Source organism: Sebastes fasciatus, chromosome 4 (assembly GCF_043250625.1).
Source record: "Sebastes fasciatus isolate fSebFas1 chromosome 4, fSebFas1.pri, whole genome shotgun sequence".
In the NCBI taxonomy this organism is placed as follows: Eukaryota; Metazoa; Chordata; class Actinopteri; order Perciformes; family Sebastidae; genus Sebastes; species Sebastes fasciatus.
Window position 1 is genome coordinate 2,055,706 of NC_133798.1, and position 19,684 is coordinate 2,075,389.

General features: G+C 41.8%; 1 protein-coding gene and 1 long non-coding RNA gene across 4 annotated transcripts in view; one reads left to right on the forward strand and one right to left on the reverse strand.

Moving 5' to 3' along the window:
- LOC141766939 (uncharacterized) overlaps positions 1-19,684 on the reverse strand; it is a 282,348-nt gene that overhangs the window by 175,829 nt on the left and 86,835 nt on the right. The window lies entirely within an intron of this gene.
- The window catches only part of LOC141766928 (synaptotagmin-9-like), an 84,362-nt gene continuing 67,650 nt past the window's right edge, over positions 2,973-19,684 (forward strand). The window contains exon 1 of one of the 3 annotated variants that reach the window (XM_074634138.1): positions 2,973-3,782. In XM_074634138.1, the coding sequence (XP_074490239.1) occupies positions 3,635-3,782 (148 nt within the window). In that variant the 5' untranslated portion in view covers positions 2,973-3,634. The remainder of the gene's footprint in view (positions 3,783-19,684) is intronic. The other 2 variants (XM_074634141.1, XM_074634140.1) reach the window with 2 other exon arrangements.

Genomic DNA, 19,684 nt, shown 5'->3' on the forward strand with positions numbered 1-19,684 from the left:
ATGGGCCGAGGAACGGGAGCCGCGCCCAGAGGAATGGGAGGGCTCCTCCACGTTGTATTCATTAAAGAGGGTGGCCTAAGCCGCCATCGAGACAGCATCTTCCTCCGAATATGACTCAGCCATGGGCAGAGTTGGTGTACCTGCGTCCTCCGTACCCGCACTAGAGTGGAGGGCCAGGAGGAGCGACTTCATCTGGGCTAGCTCAGCCGTAAGCAGATCCACCTTAGAAGACAGCTTGCCAGACTTAGCCTGCTTCTTGGATGGCGCACCCGCAGCCTCTGTGGCCTGCCGTTTGGAACGGGTAGTTTGGGCTGGGGCCAGCTGCCCTGAGGGGACAGCGTAACCCATCAGGAGGTTTGAAGAGGAGCCATACAGGTGTAGCAGCCTGGAGAGTTGAGCATCGTGACAGCCACGGAGAAACTCTGTCCCGTCAGTTGCTGCTGAAGTCAGTCTGAGCGAGAGCACTCTGCTGACTGAAGAGAACGTGCAGGAAACAGTCTGTGTAGTGAGAGGAGAGCGAGCACACTGTCTTCACTAGCACAGTAACTGTTATCAATATACTTAACTGTTGCTGGTGTCGCGCCGAGTTAGCCTGAGCGAGAACGCGCTGCTAACTGGAGAGAACGTGCAGAAAAAACAGCCTGTGTAGTGAGAGGAGAGCGAGCACACTGTCTTCACTAGCACAGTAACTGTCGATGTCTGAGTCTACCCGATTAGCCTGAGCGAGAGCACTCTGCTAATGCGAGGACAGTAACGTTGTGGTAATCAATGCCAAGGTTAGCCTGAGCGAGAGCACTCTGCTAACAGGAGAACGTGCAAGAAACAGTCTGTGTAGTGAGAGGAGAGCGAGCACAGTTTTCACTAGTACAGTAACTGTCAATGTCTTAGTCTACCCGATTAGCCTGAGCGAGAGCACCCTGCTAATGCGAGGACAGTAACGTTGTGGTAATCAATGCCAAGGTTAGCCTGAGCGAGAGCACTCCGCTAACTGTGAAGGCGGTAACGTTGTGAAAACAATGCCGAAATTAGCCTGAGCGAGAGCACTCTGCTAGTTAAGAAGGCAGTAAGTTTATAGTAAACAATGCATACAGTAATGTTACCACTATACTCAGCTGTAAGCAATGTTCGTTATAGTGCTACACAGAGCAGAGAGGAGAGCTGGACGCCTCCTCCCTGACAGCACGTTGTCAAACGGTAAACACTGAGCGGACACGCTCTTGTTAGTATCTCACTAGTTTAGCATGAGCTAACGCTCTGCTAACTGTGCACAGACGTTCTTGTTATAGAAAACAATGTAAATCGATCTCACCGGGTGATGTACACATTGGAAGATGTCCTTATCACGCTGGTGATGATCAGGATAGGTGCATCCGCCGTCTCCTCCGTCAGAGGACCGAACGGCGGACAGCACAGTTTGATGGGCGGCTCGTCGCAGCCTTTAGAGGGCGAAACTCCGCAACTCCGACCGGTGGTCACAAGGCTACCGGCGACGAGCTCAAATAGGTAATTTAGCTTTTAGCTAATGCTACCACAGTAGTTAAACTGCGCAAGCGAGAAGATGAAATAGGACTGATCTCGTGGATGACATCGGAACTTATACCTAACCAGGGTCATCCGAGGTCACACGTGACTTTGTTGATATTAATACTCGACCTGCGCATGCGCGAGACAAAGATATTCAGTGTTGAAGCACTGCCTCTGGCGGTCAGTAAGGATGAAATAGAACCTCTGTATTTAAAAGCGGAGCATATCATACTCAGGAAACTTCCAATTGGTTTCGGTAAAGATGAACGTTACTTGTTTAGAGTACTCAGAATCACAGCACTGAAGCAAATAACAAAAGGGTGGAAAAAAACTAAACCCCCAGATTTTATAAAATGGAAAAGTTTAATTCAAGAAGTAAAAGTTATGGAAAAGGGAACTCATAAAATACGGAATATGGAGGATGTTTTTGAGAAGAGATGGAGTCTAACAGAAGGAAAAATATAGTTACATGGGTTAACACGCATGCACATACACACATGCCTGGAGGTGACCCAACGCATATGCGTGCCCAGGTAAATGATATTGCTATATCTCTGTCCTCCCCCCACCCTCCTTCCCCCCACCCTTTTTGTTTTTTGTTCTATTAACTTATTTTCTTATTTAATTTATTATTACTTTCTTTTCTTTGTATTCATATTTTTTTATTCTATTCTTTCTTTTTCTTTTTATTATTATTACTATTATTTTATTTTTAATTTTTCTTAATTTTATTTAAATTTTGAATGCTGAAGTTTTTTTCTCTAGTGTACTTAGTCTGTTCATCATGTTCAAGCCCAACTACTTAAAAAAATGGCTTATAAACTATTGTAATTACGAACTGTAAATTGCATATATGAAAACAACCTGGAAAAAATTAAGTTTGAAAAAATAAAATAAAATATTGAAATAATTTCCAAACAAACATTGTTTGGACAAAATCCACTCGGAGTGTTGTTTTAGTCGCGTTAAGGCCTCCTCCTTTAGAAACTATTCAGAAAAAAAAGACCACCACAGTATTTTATGACGATTTTAAAGACAGTGTTTTAACACACAGTACCGATAATAGAGATAAATATTACAGGGGCACTGGCCCCCTCAGCCCCCCCTAGAAGTGCCTTTATTAGCTCATCACCAGGGCTTTAACCTGACATTTATCTGTAGGTCTTGCCCTTTATTACCTCCTCCAGTAAAGGTCAGGCTTGTGCATGTGGCCCATCTCAGGTGTTGGGGACCCTCACCCCCCTAGTGACATCTGCTACCCAGGAGCACATGGGGATCTATTACTTCATTACTCATGGTTTTACCTGGTGAGAGGAATCACATCTTTGACTTTATACTCATTAGACAAAGGAGAGCAGGAGAGACGCTGAGGGATTTCATGACATTTGCACTTCAGGTGGAGGTGATGCCCACAGAAATAAATCTCTACAGGCTCATTTCCTCATTAGACCTGTGAGGTGGGACGGCTGCAGCTTGGATAGCATGGAGATGGTGGGGGGTGGAGGCAGAACTTCCTGTCTGTCTCCCTGCATCAGTGCATTGAGAAATAATTGCGCGCAGCGAAAGCCGAGCATTCATTCAAGGACCTTGACTGGAGCTGAAGCCTGGAGGCTCAGTAGTGATTCAGCAGCAGCAGAGGACTGGACAGAGACGGGAAGTAAGAAAGACAAAGAAAGGGAGAGAATAGAAGGAAGGGAGAGAATAGAGAGAATAAAAGGAAGGGAGAGGTGGACGAAGAGGAGAAGAGCGTGAGAGGCGCGCTGGATTGGAGCTGTTATTTCACTGCTGCAACAAAACCATGCGATGGATGATTATTTTTAACCGGTGAAAACTTCTCTTCTCTCAGCTGAGACCTCCAGCTTTTACTCACAATTCACAAAAAAACTCCAGTGAATTCGGATTTGACAGGATTTGGCGGACGCGTCGAGCGCACCGGACCTCTCCAGCTGGGTGGAGCCGAGGTGCGTCTGTGCGCTGCTAGAGGCTGTGAGCGTGTGTGTGTGTGTGTGTGTGTGTGAGAGAGAGAGGGAGAGAGAGAGAGAGAGAGAGAGAGAGAGGTGGTGGAGGATCAGCCGGAGTGGCCGACCAGTCAGAAGGATGCTGGAGGGCAATGCCTGCAGAAAGAGAGGATGAGATTTGTCGACAGGCTCTGGAGCTGCTGTCCGACCTGTGCTCCAAGGGAGAGGTGCAGGACGACCACTGCCTGGACTTCATCTACTACTTCAGGGACCTGGCCAGACCGCGCTACACAGACTCAGGTCAGGCTCCACACTCAATCTCTGACACTTTAAAGGACTTTTATTATATTATTATATTATTATATTAGAGGAACCTGCAGCTGTCACAAATTTATAGTTTGACCAGGGGTTGATCAAAATGAATTTCTATTTTTTAGAAGAGCATTTAGCAGACTTTAATAACTAACATATACGTTTCCTTTCATGAACAGCTTCTCTTAAACTTTCCAAACTGCAATAAAAAAGACATATAACGAAATGTGAAATGCAATGCTTATTACATGTAATCTATCCTCTTGCTTTGAAAATTGAGACATTAAGACGATTTAAGGGAGCCTTATATTAAAGGGTGTGTGCATACAATAAAAGATGATTTTTTTTGTCCCTTAGTGGTCAGTCTGAGAGGAAGAGAAAAACCTGCTTTTCTGCAAACAGAAAGTAGCATAAACACACCGTGTTTCACGATATTCCCAGTTCACGATATTCCCAGTTCACTAAGAAGAGAGTGATCCGTGAACTTGTTGCTTTGCATCCATAAGCACCAGCAGAAGCTACAAAGCATTTCAGACCCACAGTTTTTGTGTGTTTGTTTGCAAATCTGCTACAGCATTCGTCATCCACCTCAAACAGACTGAACTGTGTGGGTGTTGGTTTGGTTTCTCTTTTACTCTGGCGGGATGGGGAGAGAGGAAGAAGCCCCACCCGATATTCCCTCACAGCTCCCAGCAGTTTGCAGACACAGCCCTTGCAAAACAATGAAGATCAGTGATAGTTAATTCAGAGCATGGCATTTCTTCAATATTAGCATGTGAAACAATATTCTGATCAGTCAAGAGGAGATCAATGTCACAGCCATTCTGGCACACTGAAAGTTTAACAAGAGTCTACGTCTGGACAGTGTACGGTCAGTCTGGGAATTTGTGGCTAAATTGTTACACAAATAGTCAGTGGTCAGGTCTGTAATGTTAAATCCAGAGCTACATGTCCACCAGGTCCGGTGAGGACACTAGAGGACGCACTACTCCACTCAACTGGTTGTACAAGCGCTGACGTGCCGGATCGTTGAATGCACCTGATTGGTTCCTGGTAGGGATGCTCATGTTGAAAAATTTTCTAAACCGATAACCAACCCTCGTTAAGCGATTATTAACCGTTTACCGACAACATTTGTGCCTCATGCCAGCTGAAGGAGCACAACAGACAACTGAGTCCCCAGTTCACCGTCCGGGAGCGTTAACTTAGCAGCTATGATGCTGCGTGTAGTGTCGCAGACATGCAGCCACTTTCCCAGTAAAAGTCTCCACCGCACATTTAGTTTAGTTTAGCATGTTGTCAGCTGTGTGTCTGCCCGGCAGAACTACAGTGTGTGTATTTGTGCTACGTTAGCAGCTCTAGCATTGCCGGAGGCTTCGTGCTCGCCGCCGCCGCCACACACATTCAGTCTGTCAGCGCGACGTATCTTGAACCAGTGTGTGTGTGTGTTGGTGGTGAGTGTGAGGTTGTTGGTGGTGTTCTAGCTGTGAATGTAGGTGTAGCAGTGTGTGTACAGTTTATTTGTCGGTGGATAAATGCTATGAAACTACAACTCCTCCGCTCCGCTCAAGCGAGCCAGAGCCCGGAGCTGACGGTTAATTATGAACATCCCTAGTTCCTGGTTTTCTGCTCGCAGTTTCAAACAGGAAACAACATGGCGGCCTGCTCGTAATCTTTCTGTTATTTCGTCGAAACAATCCACTGAAATCTACTTCTAAAAACATTTTAAGCAAGAAATAGGCTATGCCGCTGCTGAATCTGGTTTCATTTTAGAACTAGATCGCCTAGTTTGACAGCTGGCAGGGCTCCAGACTAACTTTTAACATCATTTCCACTAACTTTTTCATTTAGGCGAACCAGCACATCATTTAGGTGCTGCTACATTTTTCACCGCGCCTTTTGGCACCGCAGTAATCCATTTTAAGTATGTTTTTTTCAGTTCCCATAGGCCTACATTGGGGATGTCCCAATATCAGAAATTTAGTAATCGATCAATAGCAGTGAAATTCCACAATTCTCTACCAATTCGATACCACGGTAAAAAACAAAACTGAAACAATAAATACTGTACTTCAACATCCACTCCTTTATTACTGTTTGCATACTAGTTCTTGTTAGGAAGTTAAGCAGGTCAAAATTCCCTCTCTATTATCTATTTCTGTGAAAACATCTCCTTCAAACAAGTGAATTTAAGTTTCTTGCCAAAAAATATACATTTTACAAGATTACATTTGAACCCATCATGATAACGTTAGAATTTACCTTCGCCCAATACCCATTTTTACTGAACGCATCAGAATGTAAATGAATGGTACCTCCCGTTAAGCTCTCGTCCTGCCGATTTCAACGTGGATTTGTTGTTCGCAATGTAGCATGATCGATAGTGAGTTTACTGCGTACCGTCAGGTATCCACATGCTTACATATTACGTCGGTAATGTGATGTGTGCATTGAGAGTGTGTGGTCGAGTGACAGAGAGAGAGAGAGATGCGCTACGAGCACATCAGCTGTTTGGCGATCGATCGAAGCAGAGAAGAAATTAGCGGTAAAGTTGTCTCGTGTTAATTAAATGTACAGTGTCTCACACACACACACACACACTTTTTGCTATCCCCACTTGTGAAATGAATTTGGTGCCTCTGATCAGGATTAGGCATCTTACCGCGGACCGGGGAGACAGGTGGTGGAGCGGTGCTCCGTCTGCGATGTCGGGTTTGGGCTGGGCTGTTCAGAGCCAGTGACAGGTGTAACGGGCATCACAGCATTTTTCTTGACGTAAAAACAATTATAGGTCTCTTCAAGTCATCTCCACATGATGTGATGTCTCTCGAGGAAGGACAGGACGTGGTTTCACACATACACACAGACAGACTTGCTAAATGGCGCACCGGTGCGAACAATGAAAATATGTAGTCGCACGCGACAGATTTTCTCACTCTGGAGGCCTGCTCGGTCCAAGTTTTGTGAGCCAGACGCATCGCGCTGAACCTGCTTTCCATAGGACATGAATGGAAAGCTTTGAGACGCCCTCAGTCACCGACTCCGATGAGTGGAACCGCTGATACGCCCCCTCTGAAAACGAACAAAGGACCGTTTCCGCCTCTTAATTTTGAAAGAGCAACGGCCAATGAGGAAACTCCAACACTGTGATGGTCCTCACGGAATTAATTTGAATTTAATCCACGTAATTGTAAACCGGGAAGTTTAGAGAGCGGCGAACACGGCGAGGTCGGGTGGACGGGTGGGTCAAAAAACACAGGACTTTTGCCTAGAGACTGGTGTTTGTGTCTCGTGTGAATCCACAAGTCAAAGTTGATTTATTTGTCACGTAACTTCCGTACTTAAAGGTCCCATATGTGCTCATTTTCAGGTTGTTTACATGCTGTAATGTTCAAAAAACCCTTACTTTCCTCATACTGTCGACCTGAATATGCCTGTATTCACCCTCTGTCTGAAATGCTCCGTTTTAGTGCATTTTGACGGAATTGCAACAGAATTGCGTTGCTAGGCAACAGCTTGGGTCCATGTGTACTTCCTGTCAGCTGATGACATTCACATACACTGCAACCAGGAATAAACTGGGACACATTTAGAATGTTTATGTTTAGAACTGTGTAAAGGGTCTAAATACTGTATATTTGTGACATCACAAATGGGAAGCTTGTTTCAAATGCAGAGTTTCTGAATACGGGCTGTGTGTATTTCCCTGTGGATTGAGTGTTTCGATACTTTCAGAGTATTTATATAGGACTTAAGCCTGCTTTAAAATAAAAAAACATGAAATCTCTCTTTTTTATAATATGGGACCTTTAAGTTACAGCTCTTCCGGAGTTATTTTAACCAAAACCACAATCTTTTCCTAAGCCCAACTAAGTAGTGTGTTGCCTAAGCCTAACCAAGTCGATCTTTTTCATGACCCTAACCAAGTCGTTTTATTTTGAAAAGACTGGAGAGGAAATTGACATGTGTCACATGTTGCTGGACATTCATAGGGAAACACACTAAAAATAACTTATTGAAAGTCGTGCCGAGCGCCACAAAAAAACGGGAAATTCCTGTCTATGTTCATGAATCAAATAGATTAAATTCATCTACTTTTAAATTTGTCTACAGTGTACACACAGTACAGTAGGCATGTTTGTTAATTTATTTCTCTCCTCTGTGTATGTGTATGAGTTGGTGAGTGAGTGAGTGAGTGTTTACATGCAAATGTATGTTGTTCTTTGTTAATAGCAGCTGTGGCTGGGCCGCTGCCTTTAAACATGTTACAATCCATCATTAAACATGTATGATGAAGAGGAAGTTCAAGCTACCAGAGTGGTTCCGCTGAGGAGCTGTGACCCACTTCCTCTTGTATTAGACTACACGCACACACGCACACACACACACACACACACACACACACACACACACACACACAGTTTGATCCACAACAAACAACTATCCCTCTGAGTGGAGAGGGGAGAAACTGGAGCCATGCTACGGCTCTGATACTGGAAGTTCTGGGAGTTTCACTTTTTTTGCAACAGTTTAAAAAAGAACGCGTCCAAACAAGTGGTTTCACGCTCAAAAATAAAGCTACAGGAGGAATCTAATTCTTCTACTTGCACCATAACTGGCACATAATGGGCGTGACCCAGCCTCCTTCTCAGCACGGATGAAGTGGCGAGTGCAGCTGTCACTCAGATAAGAAAATGGTGAGTGGACACGATAAAGTCCAGTTAGAGGATCCACCAGCATCGTTTGGCTCTGCTGTATGGGAGCATTACGGATTTAGTGTTACTTGTGAAAATGAAAGGAAAAAAGTGGTGGATAAAACGGCGACTGTGTGAGCACTGTGCAACACGTGTGGTTTATGCTAGCAGCAATACTTCCAATATGATGAACAATTTATGAAGACATCACTCCGGTGTGTCCGTCGATAGAACAAGGAGGAGAGAGTTGGGTAGGAAAGAGCAGCTCCTTCTCCCCACAGCATTTAAACAGCCTCTACATGCAGACTCAGACAGGGCAACAAACACAACTACAGCACTGAGGAGGTTTATAGTGAAAGATATGCAGCCTTATGCAGTCGTGGAGAACGCTGGATTTCAGCAGATGATTAACGTAACGTTACTTGAGCCGCGCTATACACTTAAGCAGCACAGTAATTCCCGAACAGACACGACTAGGAATTGTGAAAGAATTGTCCAACACAGCCTACGTTGCTCTTACTACAGACGGATGGACATCCAGGTCTACAGGAAGTTACTGAACTGTGACTGAGACATATATTATACTGTTGTTATTGTTTTTTAGTATAGTTCTTTCTGGTTGAGCTTATGCTTCAATTTATTTTGATGGCCTTAGTCTATAATTACATCATATTTATATGAAAGTAACAAAGCTGCATTTTTTCTTTGCACTAACTACTGTAGAAGACCTATTCTTTCAGTTAAGATTTGACAATAAAGTGTTTATGTTCCTTATGGAAGCCATACTTTTGTTAAGGCAAACATTTGTTAACTTATTTTTGCCAAATAAATGAAAAGCATGTTGAAATCAGAACATGACCTCCTCGCTCTAACATAAATGAACCGAACCGAACCGAAAACCGTGACCCCAAAACCGTGATATGAACCCAACCGTGAATTTTGTGAACCGTTAAACCCTAATTGCACACACTGCACTGCATTTGGCAAATTTGCTTGCTGTACTCTCTTAACAATTGCGTACTCTTCTTACACACACACACACACACACACACTCACACACTTTACTACACTTGACAAAACTTAAAGGTGCAATTGAGATAATTGATTACATTCAACCACTAGATGTCACATTTTCCCTCCCCCATTCCATTGCATTCACTTCACAACAAGTGACTGCTAGTTTCTTATAAAACCTGCATATTTTATGGACGAGTGGAGTGAGACTCAGACAGACAGTCCTGTGAAGTGATGAATCTTTTGTGGTAGAATTATTAAGTCATTTTGCAACGTAGCTATAGGCCTGCATTAGGTGTGTGTGTGTGCGTGCTGTAGTTTCAGCTGGGAGATCAGCTGCTCTAGCGGCGGAGCATTGTAAAACACACTTCATTCAAACTTGACAAACAAAACAAAAACTCACCAAAACCGATGCGCATCTTCATTATACATTGTTGAGGGAACTAAAGCGTTAGGTACTCATTGCGAAATCCACAACAACAGTCACGATGTGACACCTCTTTTGCAGATACTATATATGTTTACCAAGCTATTAACCTTAATTGAAGAGTCATGGCTCTAATCGGTACCCTAAACTATCGGAAACTACTTTGTAACTTTGTATCAAATCCCCTATGTGCTCTGGATGGCCCATTCCTGCCTTTTATAGTAACTTTGTGAAAAATTTACTCCTTAGAACAAAAAAGTACTCCTTCTGTACCTCTATTTTTGAGCGTGCAGCCTGCTCCTCAGTGGACCTCCATGAAAGGCACCAGCTGTGGGTGCTACATCGGTGACGCAATTGTAAACTCTTTTTCTTGGCCTCATTTGTAGTCTTACCTTTCCTCCCTGTGAGACAAATAGGCTGAGAGTATGAGGGGCCGTACAAGACTGAATTCATTCTGGCACTCGCACACCCATACATTCTCCTTTCACATACATATATTTTCACTCACTCACACACACATTCTCCTTTCACATATATATATACTGTATATACATGTATATTTCTACTCACATATATACTTTACTTTTCAACACATACATGTATTTTCACTCTCACATACACATATTTACACCTACCATTTTGGCCAGCCTGTCACTGAAAAACTAAATGTAATAACGAACGGGGGGGAAGCAGCGCCTTTGTAGTCCATCTTCAGAACATTGTAGTTTCACCACATCATCACTAACATTCGCCGCCGTCGCATCATAATTACAGAGCCAAGTGTACGGAGCCTAGGCAGTCAGATTCCCTTAACACCATGGTTGTCTTTTACTAAGTCCTCCAGTCGACGTAGATATTGTAGTACATGTACGTACAGTATATGCTGACTGTGCACATTTATCTATAAAAAAAAGTCAGAGCGGGGAAAAGTGTCAATAATATAATAAAGTCTTGTTCAGTGTGGTCCATTAATTCATCTTTTACCAGACTTACATTTCCTTAATGATAAAGTGGTGGAATCTGACTGTGTATTAGACTGTAGCCTACATTACATCTACAGTTTAATTGTTCAGCTCTGATGGGGACAAAACACAGGAGCAGCAACTGAAGATGAAAAATATAGTTGAAGATTTAAAAATATATTCAAACAGAGACCTGATTGTAAACTCACAGTCTGATCCAGTAATAATGTGTTTGGTGATTTAAAGGTTCAATAGTGGAGATGATAATAGAAACCGAGGCTATTTGGATCTCGGCTCAACAGCATTCAGTGACTTTATTTCAGCTACTTCAACAAATCAATTTAAACACAGTCAGTGAAATGCTGTTAAAACCCGTTCAGACTATACACAGCCTCTTTAAAACTCACTTTCTAACTCCATTCTGCAGCTGCACCACCATCCTGCTTACTCACAAATATTAACAATCTACATTATTATTATGTTCCATCAGTGCGACCAATCACACCGTGAGTGACAGAGATCATTATTCATTGATCGTGTGTCTGAGCTTCATACCGATTTTTACCAGCATATTTAAACTGAGATACACATTATGTGCAATGAACTAGTTAGTGGAACTGCTCCAACAAACTGACCGCTGTTTCAGTCACAGTGTTATAAAAATGAACCTCACGAACAAAAGGACAAGCAGAGGTTTTATTCTGAGCTGAGGGGGACTTGATTCTGTGTGATATTTGAATGGGAGGTCAAAAAATGCATACATTTTCTTCTTACATACACACAATAAATATATAAATATGACAATAAAAATGTCTGAGTGCAAGTGAAAATATATGTATGTGAAAGGAGAATGTATATGTGAGTAAAAATATATGTATGTGAAAGAAGAATGTATGTGTGTGTGAGTGCCAGAATAAATTCTGTCTTTTACGGCCCCTCCTACGAGAGGATTATTATATATATACATACACACATACATACATACATACTTATATACATATATGCATCAAATATGTATATTTTCATACATGCTCACATCCCAATTTAAATCAGTGATAGTACAACATCTCTTGGTTTATGTTACTGGAATGCAAAATGATTGTAATGTAATGCAAAAGATTATCCATTTGCGTGTTTTCCAGCTGTTTTACTATTCGGACTGCATATTTAAGTGCTGTGTCAAACGGACTAACCATTTCTGACCATGGGGACAGTGCTGTTGTATTGACTTACTCTACTGGCTTGTCTAATTCAAAGACATCTGATTATCTCAGGGCTGCTAACACAGTGCAGTTTTAGAATAATTATATGCAAAAGAAGAAAATCATGAAATGACTAAGTCACCCCGTGGCTGCCAGTTTTTTTAGCTTTTTTGGTCACTCTAATGTCAGATTTTGGCTCATTTCAATACTTTTTATTTACCAGGATTGGGATGTACCACCTATTTGTAAACCCATCACTAAATTTGCATGTAAAGTCCTGCCTAAGTTCTTTGTAACTACTAGCTAGTGATTTCACTTAACCAGGTTGCTCCATTAAAACTGAGGGAATTTGTTAGCTAGGAAAGGCTTTATTAATGTGTAAATCAGTTGCTCTGTCCAATCAAAGGAGATCATCTATGTAAACAGGAAGCAAATGTAGCGTCACAAGGTGTAACATAACTTCCCATAACATAACTTACCCAAGCGATACTGTGTGTTAAATTTAACTGCTAATCCTTTGTAAATGTAGACATGACTTTTTAAAATGTATATAACCATACATAGAGTGCTCCAGGGACGACGTATTTTTGTAGGTCAATCAGGAAGTTAGCATCACCCTGGTTCCTTCCACAAAAAGCCAATGGGATTTTTCCATTGGGTTTTGGATTATTGCAGAAAATCTCTGTGGCAAACATTTTTTAATATTTACACATTTTGTTCAGCAAGATAATCTCCACAAATTAACACCACTTCTATGCTTATATAACTCATTTCCGTGTTTTAGGACTCATTACTGTAGCACTCTATAGAGAAATAAATGTTTCACAGCTAGTAGTATTAATGCAATTTAGGATGATAGGAAAATACTCTGTTATGCTAACCTAACCTCTTTGGTAATATCCAAAGGTTATTGGCATAACATTTCGTTGTTTTAGGTATATTTTCGTGAAATAAAATTTTAAATCTTCCCAGGTTACATCATTATTAAACAACATTTTATATCAGGTCAAATGTGTCGACCATATCCCATTGCCTCTACCGGGTCATGTATTAGCAAGCTAACGTTAGTTTTGTCAGTTATCTCAGTTAGCTGTGCAGTTACTGGGTGTAAATATTCTGTAACAACTAATCTCTACATACAAACTAGTTTTTAGTTAATAAGAAAACACTTCCACTGCAACCAGGCTGAGTTTGAATTAAGTTGGCGCAACTGGTCACAAAGTTTTATCCCACAGTTGCAGAAAAAAATAATATTTCCACCTGTCTGTCTAAGCTTCTCATGCTCAAACTTGTAGCATGCAGGGACCTATTACAGTATGACGTGTTTTTTGGTTTCATATTGCACCCGATTCGACTGTTATCAGGCCATTAAATAGGCGTTATCAGTCGCTATAAGCACCATAGATGTGGGTCAGTAGGGGCCTACTACGTTGTAAAAGTGAAAGTGAAACTTAAAAGCAACACATTCTAACATGTCATAAAACTGAATGAAACGTCACCTTTTGAACACAAACAAAAAGGATTTTTTAGGTTTATGCAACAAAACTACAACTTCTTTAGGTTTAGGCAAAAAATGTAGTTTAGGGAAAAACATTGTGTTTTGGGTTGAAATAACTACAAACACAAAGACAAATGCACATCGTTGGCTTCACACGGGATGCAAACTCTGGTCTTCTGGGTGTAAGCCCTGTGTTTTGTGTCCAATCCATCATCCCCCAACTTCGCTAACCTCCACCCCTTATGGAGTTTCACACTGTCTATTCACCAGCACTGGACTTCCACTTCTGCTCCTGTCATAATTACTACGGTAGCTAGAGGTCGCTGTCGTGTTCTTTTATACCTTCTTTCGGTGATCTACCATGTGAATAAATGATAAAACCTATTAGTGGGTATAGTAGGCCCCTATTGACCCACATCTATGGGGCTTATAGCGACTGATAACTCCTATTTAATAGCTTGACAACAGTCTAATCGGCTCTTACACTTGAAAGCAGAAGAGACTGGGAGAAGTCAACAACAACACCAACAACAACAATGTCCCATTGGAAAGTTGAAACGCAGAAAGCACTTTCATTTCTTGGTCTCCAAGACGAGGGATTGATTAAATGTTGGAGGAAATAGGTTGGGTTTCATTACACCCTTGATTGCATTTTTGAGGTATTGTTGCCAGGCAACATAACATTATTGGATATTTGGATTAGAAATCTTTGAGCCTCTGGTGATATTGAATGAGCTCAATAAAGTTAATGGCTCTCGTCTTCTCCTCTCTTGATTTGAAATCCACTTATCCACAACACTCTTTTGAATCCCCTACAGTGTATACAACTACATTCCTCCAGGTGTTATCCTTACACAACTATCTCCTTTTTACCCACTCGGCACTGTAAAAGTTGTTTGCAGAACATTATCCCCATGCTTCCCCTTAGAACCAAACTCCCATGCCCTTTCACCTCAGTTATTGTCTCTTATTGACCCACAGCTGACTTGGCTGTTGCAGCATATTGAACTGTACTCAGTGCTGCGCTCCCCAGAGAATGTACTTCTGTACATTGAAGATTTTAATGAGATGGCTTTAGCCCGAGGCCCGCTCTCTGACAATAACAGGCATTGGAACCATAAGTTGGTCATAATCATAGGCTTTTGTTACCTAATCTGTTTTTAGTACTTGTATTAACCTGAAGGTTGTATCATTTTGTAGATTAAAATGTATAGGCTATGTGGTGTCAGTATGTTTTTTTCCTATATGTTGTTTTGACTTTCTAAATGATGCAAGTGGGAATTTTTAATTTATGTGTGACCAAGTGGTAATGTTTTTACCATCTTATACTTCTATTATTATTCAGTGGGGTTTCATTCTTGGGCCAAAAAGTGATAATAATAATTTATTCATTCTTCAATCCTTCAACAGAAGTGAAAATACAGCAAGACTTGCTGCTCCGGTGCTTTAAGCTAAAGGCTAGCATGCTCATCATGACAAAGCTAACATGCTGTTGTTTAGCAGGTAATGTTAACAATGTTCACCATCTTAGTTTAGCATGTTAGCCTGCTAACATTAGCTAATTAGTACGAAACACAAAGCTGAGGCTAATTAGAATGTCAGATTGGTTATTAACCAAACTATTATATAAATTAGAAATTTGACCAGATGGTTGTGCTAGATAACCAGTTATTAAAATGAATTAATCTACCGAAGGCTGTCAAAGTTAACGCGATAATAACGCGTTAACGCAAAACAATTTGAATGCCACTAATTTCTTTAGCAAATTAATGCAACTTGTGATTTTTAGGTTGTAGCGGGCTCAGTTTTAAAGCTAGAGTGAAGGTACTGGTATCATATGAAACTAAAAATGTCATACTAGCTTGTCAAGGAGTCTAAATAATGCTCCAAACTTGCGCTAAATTTTGGCGGGGAAAAACTGGCATGGCCATTTTCAAAGGGGTCCCTTGACCTGAAAATGGGTTCTATGGGTACCCACAAGTCTCCCCTTTACAGACATGCCCACTTTAGGATAATCACATGCAGTTTGGGGCAAGTCACAGTCAAGTCAGCACACTGACAAACTGACAGCTGTTGTTGCCTGTTGGGCTGCAGTTTGCCATGTTATGATTTGAGAATATTGTTTTATGCTAAATGCAGTACCTGTGAGGGTTTCTGGACAATATCTGTCATTGATTTATGTTGTTAATTGATTTCCAATAACAGATATATGCATATATTTGCATAAAGAAAGCATATTTGCCCACCCCCATGTTGATACGAGTATAAAATACTTCACAAATTTGCCTTTAAGGTACATTTTGAACAGATAAAAAATATGCGATTAATCACAATTAACTATGGACAATCATGCGATTAATCTCAATTAAATATTTGAATCGATTGACAGCCCTAGTGTTTACCAAATTTAATGGCAATCCATTCAACAGTTGTTGAGGTATTGCAGTTTGGACCACAATGGTAGATTGACCGACCTGCAACTTTCATCCCTAGAGCCATGCAAATCATTAAAAGTGGACTTTTCACCTTTTTTTGTGAGCGATTTTGTCGGCCATTTATTGTCAGAAAAATAGAAATACAAAGCATATGTGTGGAAAAATAATGGGAATTTCAGAATGAATCAGCCATTCAACTGTGATGTTTACACCAGTACAGTAGTTTAATTGAAGGTTATTATCTGTGTGTGGGTGTTCTGGATAATAAACAGGTATAAACTGGCATCATTGTGAGTATCCTGTGTGTCTCTGATCACTGTCTGCCCTGCTCAGGGACTAAATGGGGGGTGTGATGGGCCTATAATGAACCTTCCTCAGAGGCGCCTCTATATCCACTCATCACCACTAATGTTTGCAACCACAGAGATGATACTGCACTGGAATCAGGAAACAATGAAATAGGCCAGACTGGTATATCCCATAACTGCCTGAAGTCAGCAGTTATAGTGTTCATGATTATTATTATTATGACATATAGAGTTAATAATAAGGAACAAACAGAGAGGCTTTTTTGTTGAAGTCTGTGTTTATACAGCCCAGTATCCAGAGGAATTCATATTGGACAAACCTGCAGCACATAATTCATGAACATTCAGTGGCACTGCATGTGGCCTATATGTAGCAAGGCAGAAAGTCAGGGGGCGGAGGTCTGGCTGGTGGATCGGCATGTAGCAAGTTCGACGTTCACCATGTAGGCCGCAATTTGTGTCTTGTCACACCAATTAATGACGCATTTAATGCTGCTTTTTATAATCCTCTTTTTAAGGGATGCACCGATGCCGAGTCCAAGTACTTACATTTGGGTCCTCGCCGATACCGAGTACCGATACGAGTACTTCTCTGTGCCAAAAGCCCCTCGTTAACAGCAAGCTGGAGGGTGTGAGCAACACAGGGCAGGCTGGGGAGTCCCGCATACGAGGCGTTGAGCCGCGACTGGCTCTAGGTTGGCTTGGAAAGCCTCGGGGCAAAGGTGGCTCGCGGCCGCAGCTATACAGCGCTCCCTGCCCGGACCTCGCCACACCGTGACGGGGCTCCCTGCTCCTGGTGCGACTGTCCTCAGTGCGCCCGCAGCCCACGTAAAAGGCGTCAGAGATCTGTGGCGATGTCGGCAACCCACTTGACAAATCTCCCTTTAAGGTACATTTTTACAAACAAGGGGTTTTGCTTTGAGGGAAAAGATGGAATTATTTCACACATTCATCAGAAATGTTGAGATTGAGCATCGTACAAATCTAAAGTAAATGATTTGTTATTGTGGTAAGGCTTTGTGTGTGTGTTTTATATGCCCCATTGTCTTTGATTGGAATTCACCAAACATTCCTTGAACAGCAATCTGCTGAACCGGGCAACGTGTCCCAGGGAAAAGCATTTTCACTTCTGATGATAATGGAGGCAGAAAACACAATGAAAGGGGCCGAGATGTGACAGAGACGGGGGGGATACTAAAGGAAAAATCTTAATTTGATGATTACGAAACAAGATCTGAAGTCATAAGGAGCGTCTTATTATTTTGTTTATGTGCGTGATTCATAAACGGATTTATGGGTGTTTAAATTGTCATCAGACAGAAGCTACGTGTATGATGTCTGTACTTTTTGATTCAACTGTGTGAGAAGAAAGGAACATTTTCAGCTGGGCGCTGAGGGGTTAAACAGTTCTAAACCTGTAGACACTTTGCACACATACACAATACAGACGGATACACACACACACACACACACACACACACACACACACACACACAAAATCACTCAACGGTTAATGAATAAATCCTTATTCCTGCTTGGAAACTCTCCTAGACCCCTGTCAGGAAACAAATGTGAAGTCTGCATGTGTGAGTGTGAGAGTGCATGTCATGCTAACACACATGCTAAATTAAACATGTGGAACTGGCAGCGACATTTCAGTTTCATAGTTAGTGCTATTGGGTCTCTTTCTGCTTCATTTGCTACCTTTATTGTGAGGTTCAATACCAATAAGCCTTTCTACAGCGTAGCTGGATAATCAGCCACCCTAGAGCATGTTGTTGATTCACACAACGCCTCAAAGGGAGATTTAGTCCAAATCAATAAAAGCAGCCATCTGTGTGTCTGTTCACTTTGGGGTTTTAAGCTTGATTCACTTCAGAGGCAGGAGAACGCCTCCGCAAAAGGCTTCTATCAGGAAAATCCATTCGCATTTTTGGACGATGAGAATCGGACTCTGCTCTCTTCCACTGATGTGCTTCCTGGTGAGGAGACATGCTCTCTGTTGCCGGCCAAGTGGCTTCAAAACCTTGATGTACTGCTGTTATCACCTCATTACTATGCAACAATTTGTTGATAACATTTGTGAAAATGTGTTTGATTGGGGATTGAAACGAGATGCTCTGATGTGTTGTTCTTATACCTGAACCTGGTCTACCTGGCCTAAAACTATGACATAATATACTAGACTAGGGATGTTAATAATTAACCGTTTAACCGTTAACTGACATTAAGAATTTTAACCGATTAACACTATCGGTTAAACGGTTAAAATGAAAATAAAAAATTTAATAAAAAGCTGAGCAAAACTCGGAGGCTTGTCAGTCTAAAGCATCAGTAGGCGAGATTGGAGCAAATATGATTTTAAAAAGTTATTTCTATAAAACGGTCGCTATATCCTGACAGTAGTACATGAAACAGGTAACCTAAAAAACATCATGTTCCTCTGTGTCCTCCGGTGCTCCTAACAGCATCTGCAAGATTTCACAGACCGGAGGAAAACAAGCAGTAAGAGCTGATCTGAGGTCTGCTGTCCAGCTGCCGTTTATGAGAGCTGGCTGTCAATCACTCGCAAACTCCGACCAAACGGTCAAACTAGGCAGCGCTGATCAAATATGAACCAATATTCTGTTACTGTAATGTCTATTTCTCTCCTCAGATGTTCTCAGAATCATCTCGTAGTGCAAGGTTTAGCTGAAAAATGAGAAAATTTGTGACCCAGCAGCCATTGTGAAATCTGGTGAAGGAACGCTAAGTTCCGGCCACATGACCTGAGCACAGCCAATAGGAACGCTCTCTCTCTCTGAAATGACCTGTGATTGGTCAAAGTCTCCCGTCAGAGGCTAGATTTTCTAAAGCCTGAAAACAGAGCCATGAGGAGGTACAGAAGTCTAGTTATCTCTCAGAACACTTGAATTACAATATGCTGAAAGGTTATTATGGGATTTTTGCCCAATGATGCCAAAAATATACTGCCTACTGCAGCTTTAAGGAGAAAAGCTGGCCCCGTTAACAGCCCACCCTAAGAGAGTCTGAGCCGCTGTTGCCAAGCCCCCAGGAAGAGCGCCGGTCGTTGATCCCAACCATCATAGTGGCCAAACGGCGGTACTACAACTTTGGTGTCCGTCATGTGATGCATTGCCCAAAAATACTTTTTTCTCATAGACTTACATCGGGAAAGAGACATCTGTAACTCAGCGGATCATTTGTTTTTTTAGGTGAATCAACTCTCCAGTACGAACACTCTAATAGACCTTATTTAAAAATTAAGTTTTATAGTTGTAAAATGCACTGATAGCTGAATCCAGAGTTATTTCTCTTCCTCCGTTCATGTGAGTGAGACCCAGACCGAG